Source organism: Psammomys obesus, unplaced genomic scaffold (genome assembly GCF_907164565.1).
Source record: "Psammomys obesus unplaced genomic scaffold, mPsaObe1.curated_primary_1811, whole genome shotgun sequence".
NCBI classification, from domain to species: domain Eukaryota; kingdom Metazoa; phylum Chordata; class Mammalia; order Rodentia; family Muridae; genus Psammomys; species Psammomys obesus.
The window spans coordinates 10863439-10875691 of NW_026596120.1; the positions used below are offsets into that span (position 1 = coordinate 10863439).

Below are 12253 nucleotides of genomic sequence, written 5' to 3' on the forward strand. Positions count from 1 at the left end.
CTCTGACTCTTCAATCCTTCCTCTTCTCCCAGCTCCAAAGGGAGGGACCTGATGGAGATCTCCATGCAAGTGAAAGATGTGTATGATAAAAACTTTTAAGTCTTGCCTGGTGGTGGTGCACACCCTTTATCCCAGCACTCAGGAGGCAGAGGCTGGCAGATTTCTGAGTTTGAGGCCAGCCTGGTCTATAGAGCTAGTTCTAGGACAGCTAGGGCTACACAGAGAAATGCTGTCTTGAAAAACAAAACAAAACAAAACAAAACAAAACAAAACAAAACAACTTTATCTTTGCAGAAAGAAATTGAAGCTATCAGAAGATGGAAAGATTTCCCATGCCCGTGAGTCAGTAGGATCACCATCAGTAGTAAACACCCCCCTACTGAAATCAGTCTACAGCTTCAACACAGTCTCCAGCCAGAATTCCAACACCATTCTTTACAGACCTGGAAAACACAATACTCAACTTCATATGGAAAAACAAAAACCCAGCATAGACTTAGGCTCCTAACCTGGCCAGCGATCCCGGGGTAGCGCGAAGAAAAACACCCATGCACTGGCATTACTATGACGGAAGAATGTGTGATGGAGGGATGGAAGAGAGTGAAGCCAAGGTTCCTACACTCTGGAGAAGTGAGGAACAGGCAGATATGAAGAGGTCACGGTGAGGTCAGCCCAGGCAGCTACCAAGAGCCATGTCTGTGTCCAGGGTCCTGCTGCAGCTGTGGTGGGTATCAGTGTAAGTGGCCTGAGTTACCACCAAAGGCCAAGTGAATGTTAGTGTTCTGGGGGACCATGTCAAAACTGGGCTGTACTGCCACGGGGTGGGGTGGGGGTTGTAGGGAAAGAGGGGACTAAACACAATGCTGATATGAATGGCCTGTACTGCCACCTGAGGCCATGGGGATATCTGGCCCATACTGCTGCGCTGCTGGGGGCCATGTAAGGTCCCTGGTCCTATGGCAGCTGGGGTCTATGTTGAAGTCCAAGGTCCAGGCCTATGTTACCATCAAAGGCCATGCATTTGTCCCTGGAATGGACTGTTGCCTGAAGGACTGTGGTGGGCTGCCTCTGCCTCTCATCTGCTGTGGGGTGGCAAGGGAGAGAGTGTCCCCCTCCCTATGTCAGCAGGAGAGCTGGCTCTGAAGTTATGAGAGTGGGAGAGTTGGCCCTGTCACTCACTGGCTGCAGCACTTGGGAGAGGAGAACTGACCTAGTGGTGCAGGTGAGCCAGCTCTGAGGACATTGAGAGTATGAGAGCTATTCCTGCCCCTTGCTGGCTTCCGCATTGGCTGAGCTGGTGGGGGGTGGGGTGGGCAGAGAGCTGGAGAGCTCACCCTGGTGGTGCAGGTGCAGGAGAGCTGGCTGCCTGACCAACTCAGTTACTACCCAGGCCCAGATCCAGGGCTCTGAGTTGGCCCATCCTGACATCTATCTTATCTATGATTTGCTGGAGCATGTGAAGGGGCTTGGTTCTGCAGATCCAAAGCTGTAGGGTCTCCATGACACAGGGCAACAACAGGATATCCAAGAGGAATCCTGGTGAGGATCAGTATAGATAGTGTAGCAGAAGACAGAGGCCTTGAAACAGATCAATGACTCATTGCAATGAACATCTGCGAGTAAAGATGTGTGGGAAAAGGTATACTGGATGACATACTGTGACATTATCATCATATCTTATTTTCTTTTGAGGGGGATGTTGCAGTGGTGGAGGGTGAACATGAAGGGATAGGGTGATGATATGTTTGGGGTGCATGAAATTCACAAAGAATAAAAAGTAAAACAAAAAACCTAGGATAGCTAAAAACATTCTGAATAAAAGAACTTCCAGAGGTATCACCACCCCTGATTTCAAGTTACTGCTGAGCTCTGGTAATAAAAACTGTGTGGTATTGGCATAAAAACAAGCACACTGATCAGCTCATTGGCTCAGTTGAATTGGAGATACACCTATGGACATATGCTTTTTGATAAAGCCAGAGAGACACATGAACAACAACAACAAAAAGCATCTTCAACAAATGGTGCTGGTCTAACTGGCTGCATGTAGAAGAATGCCAGTAGATCCCTATTTATGTCCCTGCACAAAACTCAATCTAAGTGGATCAAAGACCTCACCATAAAACCAGATTCACCAAACGTGATAGAAGAGAAAGTGGGGAATAGTCTTGAATGCATTGACTTCCTGAATAGAATACCAACAGCACAGTCTCTAAAATCAACAATTAATAAAATAGGATCTCAAGAAACTGAAAAGCTGCTTTAAGGTAAAGGACACTGTTAATAGGACAAAGCGGCAGTCTACAGAATGAGAAAACTCCATATGCGAGAGAATGATAATATCCAAAATATATAAAGAACTCAAAAACTAGACATCAACAAACAAAATAATCCAATTTAAATGGTTTTTAAATTTTTTATGGAAAAGTTTTGCATCTGCGTTCATCAAGGAAACTATCCAAATTTAATTTAATTTTTTTGAGACAGGGTCTCACCATGTAGCCCCTAGGTGGCCTGGAACTCTCAGCATAGACCAGGGTGGCTGTGAACTAACAGATCTACCTGCTTCTGGAGTGCTGGGAATAAAGGCATGTGCCACCACAAATAGATTAAAGTTTTCTTTATGTGTCTTAATTTGACTTTAGTAGCAGCATAATACTGACCTCACAAAGAGTTTAAAAGTGTTCTTTTTTTTTCGTTTTTATGGGATTATTTGAGAAAGATTGGGAGTAGTTCTTTAAAGTTCTGATGGAATTCTTCAGTGAATCCATCTGGATCTGAGCTACTTAGATAAAAATTTTTAAGTATGTATTTTAAGAAATTAAGTGTTTGTGTGTATGTGTCTGTATTCGGGTATGTACATTTAAGTGCAGGAGACGACGGAAGTTAAACATTGGATCCTCTGAAGCTGGAGGTACAGTTGACTATGAATTGAACTCAGGTCTTCTGCAAGAACACTATGTGCTCTCAAACTCTGAGCCACCTCTCCTGCCCCAGGACTTGGGCTAGTTTTTGTTGGGGGTTCTATTATCATTTTTAAAAACTGATTCAGTCTTGTTGCTTATTATAGATGTCTATATTATAATATCTTGGTTTTACATAGATGGTTTACATATATACATATCTACACACTTAAATTCATTCACTTCTTTTACATTTTCCTATTTAGTGGAGTAAAAAATATAAGTTTATTAAAGGTATGCCTCTTTAATTTTTTAAATTTCAGTGGTATCTGTTGTAATGTGCCCCTTTTCATCTCTAATTTTGTTTTGGGTTACTCTGTTGGTTAGGATTCTTTTTCAATCAATATTGTTTCTCTTTAAAGAACTAATTCATCTTTGTTTTTGTTTCTTTATCATTAATTTCTGCCTTAATCTTGGTGGTTTATTTCCATTTACTGCTTTTGGGTTTGATTTGCTCTTTTTGGAGGCATTATTATTATTATTATTATTATTATTATTATTTTAGGTACTTAGAACCATAAATGTCCTTTCTAGGACTATCTTTTGCATCCCATAGGTTTTGGTATACTGTATTTGCATTTCCATCCAATTCTAGAAATTTTTTTGGTTTCCCTTCTTTATTTATTCAGCAACTTACTCATCCAATACCATAATGTTTAATATTAAGAGTGTTTTTCTTTTTTTTTTTTTTTTTTTTGTAGTTTTCTTGCTTTTGATTTCTAGCTTTATTTTACTGTGGTCAGATAGAATACAAGAAGTTATTTGAATTTTCCTTTGTTTATTGAGAATTGCTTTATGTAGTAATATATAATCTATTTTAGACAAAGTACCACAAACTGTTGAGAAGAATGTGTATCCTGTAATTCTTAGATAGAATGTTTTATAGATATTTGTTATAGCTCTGTACATATTTAAATGTTATTTACATGCATGTGCGTAGTTTGTGAGAGCATGTAATGCCTGTGGGCATAGCAGAAGCCAGGAGGGAATGTGGATGTAGGGCAGCTGTGAACCACCTGTCATAGGTGCTGGACTGAACTCAGAGCCTCCTGGAGGAGGTGCTCATAAACTACGAAGCCATCTCTCTAGCCCGTTATCTTACTTTATGCGTGGATGTTTTGCCTGAATGCATATATGTGCACCAGTGTGTGCTTGGAGTCCTTGGAGGCCAGGAGGATGGTTGTAAGCCGCCACATGGGTGGTGGGAACCAACCTAGATCCTCTGCCAGAAAAGCATGTACTTTTAAGTGCTGAGCCATCTCTTCAGCCCAGTGTTTAGTAATATTGATGAAACTGGGTAGACCTGTGTTCAGTGCATATATGTTTAGACTATCATTTCTTCTGAAAAGATTGTTCCCTTAACCATTAGCCACTAAACCTTATTCTGGCTAGTTAGTATTTGATGTTTATTCTGTCAGACAATAGAATAAGGATATTTGCTTGTTTCCTGGTTCCCTTTGCTTGGAATACCTTTCTCTAGCGGTTTCCCTACAACAGTTTATTTTTGATAGTGAGGTGAGTTTCTAGGAGGCAACAAATTAATGGGCCTTGTTTTAGATCCAATTTGTTAGTCTGCATCTTTCAATTGGGAAATTGAGGCCATTAATATTCAAAATTATTATTGAAAAGTGTGTAATAATTCCTGTCATTTGATTTTGTAGTTTTTTCCTATTCTTCATTTACATTACTTTCTAACATGATTTATTTTTTCCCCCTATAGCCTCTCTGGTGTGTTTATTCTATTAAGTCTGAAGAATCCCTCCTAGTGGCCTCTGTAGGGCTAGCTTAGTTCTTCCTCTAGCCTACCTTTATCATGGAAGGCCATTTGCCATCGATCATGATGGATAGTTATGCTGAGAATAATGGCAGCTGTGGTCTTTCGGAACTTTCCATGTTTATTGAAACATCACTTGTTATTCTGATGGGCTTGTCTTCATGAATGACTTGTTTCTCCATACTGATACAGGTTCTGTAGGGCACACCCTCAAGATGTCCTTAAACCTGCTTTGATGGCTGTGCTTGGCCATGTTCCCTGCTGTGGTAGTGAGGAGCAAGTTGTGGATTTCACAAAAGTAAGTCAGGGAGATGGCAGAAACTGTTGATTCTGTGATATAATATTCTTACTCTTTTTGTTTCCCTAACTCACTCAGATGTGGCTTTTTTGTTTTTTGAGTAGGGTCTCTCTATGTAGTCCTGGCTGTCCTGGAGCTTGCTGTGTAGACCAGGCTTGCCTCAAACTCAGAGATTCTTCTACTTCCTCCTTCCAATTGCTGGGATTAAAGACATGCATCATCGCTCATGCCCAGCCCTCAGACATGACTTGTAAGCCACCATCCTGTCCAGAAAAAAAAGCTCACCCCATCCTGTGCGCCTTTTAAAAAATTAAATACATGGTTTTATGTAGTCCAGTCTGTCCTTGAACTTGGTATGTAGCTAAGGATGACCTTAAACTTCTGATACTCCTAACATCCTGAATGCTGGGGGATTATACTTGTTTGTGTAGTGCTGAGGATGGAACACAGAGCTTTGTGGGAGCTAGGCAAACAGTTTACAAACTGTTACATCCTCCATCCCTAATTTCACTAGAGCATATTTAGAAGAACATTAGAAAATTTAGAGTATCATAATTAAGGTTTAATCCAATGTTGGGCATAGTAGTGTATGTGACAGAGCTTATGGAAGAATGAGGCAGAAGAATGCCTTGAACATAGGAATCCTAGGTCATCCTGGGTAACAGAAGGATCCCCTCCCTCTCTCAAAAAAGATTAGTTTCATTAAAATAATCTAAATGTACAAATAATGTAAAATAAGTATATGTACTTACATATGTAGCCTATATAATGCATATTTTTTCAGTAGTTTTCTTCCTGAGTTTAAGAATTAGACTGGGGAGACAGTGCAGTCAGAAAAGCATAAGCCTGAGGACCATACTTAGATCTCTAGAACCATGAGAAAAAAACCTGGCGTCTGTAATCCCAGTGCAGGGGAGATGGAGACAGGATGCTCTCTGGAGCTTGCAGGTCAGCTAGGCTAACTTACCAGGCAAACTGAGGTCCAAGTGATAGACTATCAAGACTATCATCTACTTGGACAAAAAAACAAGTAGATGGCTCCTGAGGTCTACCACCAAAGGCTGACCTCTGGCCTCATGTTCACATACTTGTACCAGCATACATGTGTGTCTGCAGGCACACATCAGAAATATTTACTTTTTTCATTTATGTTCTTTAAGTTATCTAAGATAGATGACAAATCACTGTATGTGGAATGACAGTTATTTTAAAATGTAGCTATCCTAAAAATAGCTTCTTTTTCTATTGCAATTATTTATGGACACGATACTTAACATTTCAGTAACTTAAAAATTTAATTAACTCTGTGTTTGGATATTTTGCCTGCCCGTATGTCTGTTCACCACATGTGTGTCTGGTTCCTCTAGAGCAGTAGTTTTCAACCTTCCTAATGCTGTGACCCATGTTTTGGTAAGCCCTCAACATAAAATTATTTTATTGCTACTTCATAACTGTAATTTTGCCACTGTAATGTATTATAATGACCCACAGGTTGAGAACTGGTGCTAGAGGCTAGAAGAAAGTATTGAACCCCCTGGAACTGAAGTTCCAGAAGTTGTAAGCTGCCATGTGGGTGCTGGGAACCTAACCCCAGTCTTCTGGAAGAGCAGTCAGTGCTCTTAACTGTGGAACCATCTCTCCAGCTGCTTCAATAACTTTGTGAACCAATATGAAGACACCAAATATTCATCAAGGAATGAACCACCTGCCTTCCTTGGTCCTGAGTAGAAACTGTGTATAGGACATTATTTTATAGGCAAGAGGTCTTTTTGAGAGGGACCTAGATCTTTGGTCTAACCAGGAGACAATAGTAGAAAGAGATATGTAAATTCACACTACAACCAAGGCATGTTTGAGAGTGCTAAGGAAAGGGAAAGATGATTTCAGCTGGGAACATGAGGCTATGATGGTATGTTCACATGTATGTGGGTGGCTGAAAGTGCACTTCTGTACAAGCAGGTAGAGGGTAGAGGTTGACGTCAGGGGTCTTTCCTAAGTGCTGTCCACTATTTACTGACAAACAAAGCTCTCACTGATTCAGCTAGTCTACTTAGCTACCTGGCCCAAGAGTCCTTTGTCACTGTCTCCTGAGTACTAAAATTACAGGTGGGGCCCCCGGACCTTGGCTTTTAGTGCTGGACATCTGAACTCTGGTCCTCAAGCCTGCATGGAATGGCTTTATCTACTGAGCCACCTCTCCAGCCCCACCATCTGCTATTTCTTCCTTCTTTAACTTACTACAGAACTAGTGCAGAATAAAAGAACTAACATTTGGAGAATCTATTCCACATTCTTTAAATACTCACCAATTGTATTTCTCTTTCCTGGGAAGAGTATCTTTCCCTTACCTTTATGTGGGTAACAGCTCTTCCCTTGATACAGTGTGACCATGGAGTCTATGCTTCTGCTTTCCTAGACTGAGCTCTACGAGGACAGCGGCAGTCTAACTTCCTACTGTGTCTAGGCTGGCTCAGTTTTCTAGGTATACACCACCTTCCTCCCAAGCTTTGAACACGTGTTTACATCTTGACAACAAAAATTTACCTGGTAGGGTTCCGTTTATCTTCCTCAGAAATCAAAAACCAAACAAAATCTGCATAGCTCATTCTTCCCTCTTTTTGCACTGTTTTTCCTCTGAAGAAAAGACATGGTTATAACATTTCCTGAGCAATTAAGAAATAAAGTAACATCTTTAGAAATTTACTAAATTAAAAAAAGATGAATTCCTCATAAAGCTGGTAGTTCAGAAAGCGTAACCTCTTTGAGGCTTATTTTCAAGGGCCTAAAGGTAGAACTGGAAGACATTTGCCTCAGTGGAAAAAAAAAAAAAAGTTATGGTACTAGAGTTTGAACTTAAAGCCTAATACAGGGTAGCACTCTACCACCAAGTAACAGCCTTACCCTTCTTTTTACTTTTAATTTATTATTTCGTTAACTAATATTTCTGAGGCAGGGTCTCACTATGTAGCCTTTAGTGGCTGGAACTAAAAATATTGACCAAACTGATCTTGAGCTCACAGAGACCCACTTGCCTGTGTCTCTGTGGCTAGGATTAAAGGCATGTACCATCATGTCCAGCTTACTTTTAGTTTTTTGAAACAATGTTGTATTAAATTGCCTAGGCAGGTCTTGAACTGACTCTGTGGCCCAAGAAAGCTTCAGTTTAAGTCTTCTGCCTTAGTTTACTAAGTATCTGGGGATTATAGGCCCATGCCACTAGGTCTAGCCCTAGTTTCCAATGTGATAACCAATGGCATGAGCTTTTTTTTTACTTATATATAGACAGTGGATTAATATTAAGGAATTACTGTCTTTTATTAAGCCCAAACTGCATGCTTTCTAGATATAATTTGACTTAGTAGCCCTGCAAGATTATGCAGAAGCTTTTCTAAAATGAAATTACTGCAGTAGTATAGTTCATTTTGCAACTCAAGTATTATTTCATTTTTTATTAATTTTTTGCTAGCCCACTAAATAAAATTCAAACTTTAAATTTTTCGTACCTTGTTACTGCTCCAGAAAATATTCTTTCAATAATTCTATTGGATGAAGCTAAATGTAAATAAGAATTACAGTTAGTTAGAAATACTCCTGACAAATTTGTTTTTATTTGCTAAAGCTAAGCCTAAACCATAATAATCTCCCACAGTGAGAATATCAGTAGTCAAATTCTTTACTTTTTTTGAGACAGGGTTTTATGTATCCCAGGGTATACTCTATCTTGATATATAACTGAGTTATATCTTGATATAACTTGATATATAACTTGAACTTCTGATCCTCCTGCCTCCACTTTGAGTGCTGGCATTATAGCTGTGCACAGTGGTGCACAGCATATGTTGGGCTGGGAATCAAACCCAGGCCTGTATATATGCCAGCCAAGCACTCTACCAACTCAGCTACATCCTAACCCCTAAATTCTTAAAAACATATATGTGAGTGTGTGTGTGCATTAAAATTTATTCATTAGGGGCTGGAGAGATGGCTCAGAGGTTAAGAGCACTGGCTGCTCTTCCAGAGGTCATGAGTTCAATTCCCAGCAACCACATGGTGGCTCATAACCATCTATAATGAGATCTGGTACTCTTTTTCTGGTGTGCAGGTCTACATGCAGATAGAACATTGTATACATAATAAATAAATAATTAAATAGATAGATAAATAAATAAATAAATAAATAAATATTTATTTATTCATTGAAAACTTCATACCTTTATACAATGCATTTTGAGCCTATTCATCCACAATTACCTCTCTGTAACTCCAAGTGTTTCTTATCCTGTCTCTTTCCCAATTCCATGACATCCTTTTCCTTTTTAGCATTAATAATCCGTGAGTCCTATTAATGCTTCTCATATGCACCTGTGTGTGGGGCTTCTGTGAGGGCACGGGTAAACTACCATTGGCAAAATACCTGAAGGAGAATGGGTCTTCCTTCCTCAGTAATGATCAACCACCAAAATCTCTGTCAAGGGTGGGACCTGGTGGGGGGAACCTACCCCCATCTGTGCAGAAAGTTTGTCTCTCCAGGTCCTAAATTCTTTTTTTTTTTTTTTTTTCTAAATTCTTAACTTACACATAATTTATACTTTTTAGAAGATCAGGTAGGTTTAAACTATCAATCATTAATTTGAAAGAGGAGGCAAATGAATGTACCTGACATCTGTTTAGTTATTTATATAGTTAAGTTCTAAGTTTATTCTCAACATTCTGATAACTAAGACACAGAATTTGTATTGATTTTGTTATCTAATAAAACAAGACAAATTTTCTTCTAAAACAAGTTAAATTTATCCTAGTATTAAATTCAAGGTTGTAAAGTTGTAAAGGTTGTAAACTGATTGTAAAGGTCCTGAAACAAAGGTAAATGAAGATTTTTCCAAGCAGCATTAGAAAAGATACCAAGACAGATCATAAACATACTTTTCTTATATACCCATTCATTAAGAGTCTAAGACATCATATAAAAGAAATTCCATCAACAAATGACTTGTTGTTGTTGTTATTGGTTCTGCTGAAGAACTGAACCAGAGCTTTGCACACGCTCCACTGAGCTGCATCTTCAGAAAGTGTGTTATTGTTGATGACAGAGCCTAGAAAATGTACAGCAGTATACCTTTATAGATTCAAAGTAGCTGAACAGGGGAAGGAGGGAGGGAAGGAGGGAGGGAGAGAGAGAGAGAGAGAGAGAGAGAGAGAGAGAGAGAAAGGGAAATGGTAGGGCAGGAGAGGGGGAGGGAGAGAAGGGAGGAGGGAAGAAGGAGGCCTAGGGATCTCCAGCCCTGTTCTTTTAACTAGTACTCCAGGCAATGGGATGCATATTATACCAAGGAATTCAAAAGAGAGTTAGCACCAACCAGCATCTCTTCTCCTTAGAGTTAGTCGATTTGGCTAGGAAAATTAGGAATACATGTGGCAAGATAGCCAGCCATACCTGGCTTAGTCAGTCTCCCTTGGCACTGGAGCTACAGACATTGTGAACTGCTATGCACGTGGTGGGATGGAGCATGAGTCCTTTGTAAGGGCAGTAAGTCTTCTTCACTGCTGAGCCAGCACTCCTGCTCCCTAGTGTCTTTTTGAAACGGTGGTTTTAGCTTTGGAATGTTTATTATCCTAAACTTAAACGCTGTGTTCTGAAACAGAATTAGGTGAGTGGACAGAAATGTAGATTTTCACATCCCCTTCGCCGTGCCATTAATATTGATCCAATCAGTATTGAAAATACTTGGAAACTTGATGGCAGTAAGAACGGGAGAGGGAGCTTTAGAGTGATGGGTTGTGTAAGACCTCTGGAAGCTGGCTCACAACCATGTCAACAGGAACATGCTACTAAGGATGTCCTGATACTCTCATGAATGCGTTAATCTTTGTTATTTTGATGACAGAAAGATTTTGACTATCTGAAGGAGGAAGGCACCAGCACTAACGTTTACCAAATAAGTACACCTGAGTATTTGCCCACAATTCCTGCTCGGCACCCAAGAACTTGAGAGAGAACTCTATGTTCCCTACTTAGACAGAGTCTGTGTTGTCCAGGCAGGCCTCCAAACACGGGGCCACAGAATCCTCCTGCTGTAGCTACTTCAGAATCTGAGGCCACAGGCCTGGGCCACTGTGCTTGGCTCCAAACCAAAGCTCTGTTCCTGAAATGTGCAAAGATCTATGAAACTTATCAGATAAAATGAGCTATATAGGGTAGGGATCCAGCTTAATGGTAGAGCATTGCCAAGCACAGCTGAGGGCCTGGGTTCAATCCCAGCACTAAAAAAAAAAAAAAATAATCATTCACAAAGTGGGGGTTGTCACATCCCATTAGAGATATACCAAATGACAGAAACAAAATCTAGCACATTAAAGATTTGTTCTCTATCTCTAAAATGACAAAATCTGATTTGAAAAGTTGCTAAGAAGATATTTAAAGATAGACTAAAGATAGTCTCATGAGAAAGGAATGTACTTAGTTAAGCATATTCCACATCAGGAGCCAACAAGATGGCTCAGTGGCTAAGGACACTTGCCACTAAGCTTGATGATCCAAGCTTGATCCCTGGAGGCCACACAGTGGAAAGAGAGGACAACTAACTCTAGTTGTCCACTGACCTCTACATGAAGTACACCTGTCCCTCTGCCTTTCTCATACACTGGATTTAAATAAAAAAAATTAAAATTTACGTATCAGTATCACTAAGTAAGTTCCAACTTATAAAAAGAAAAATAAAATCCAGGCCTTATAACGTGGTATATGAAAGAAAGCATATGAAATCCATCTGTAGAGAAACTATCTTTATGGAGTTAAAAAAGCTTAAACATATTTTAATTATGTGTGTTTGTGTGTGTACAAGCATGTGAGTGCATGTGCCTTCAGAGGCCAGGGAATCTATAAGATGCCCTGGAGGAGTTAGAAGAGACCGTGAACTGTGGGGTGTGGGTGTTGAACCCAAACTCCAGAAGAGTAGCAAGTGCTCTTCACCACTGAACCATCTCCCTACCCCGGCCCCCCAAAAGTAAATTTTTATAAAGAGTCCTGGAAGATGAAATCTGAGGCAGGCCAGCTTGGTTTACAAAGTAAGTTCCAGTTCAGCCAAAGGAACACAGAAAAAGGGGGAAAATAAATTTCATTCTTAGCTTTCATAGAAATATTGATATTCAAATTAAACTTGCACATGTATCTGATTATTACCTGATACACACTACCACTTTAAAACTGGTTACTGAACT

At 39.9% G+C, this 12253-nt stretch overlaps 1 protein-coding gene across 1 annotated transcript in view; it reads right to left on the reverse strand.

Annotated features, from left to right (window-relative positions):
* Ppp2r3a (protein phosphatase 2 regulatory subunit B''alpha) overlaps nucleotides 1-12253 on the reverse strand; it is a 135269-nt gene that overhangs the window by 20967 nt on the left and 102049 nt on the right. The window contains exons 9-10 of the mRNA XM_055629741.1: nucleotides 8539-8587; nucleotides 7580-7669 (exon numbers count right to left, since the gene is read on the reverse strand). Of these exons, the coding sequence (XP_055485716.1) occupies nucleotides 7580-7669; nucleotides 8539-8587 (139 nt within the window). The remainder of the gene's footprint in view (nucleotides 1-7579; nucleotides 7670-8538; nucleotides 8588-12253) is intronic.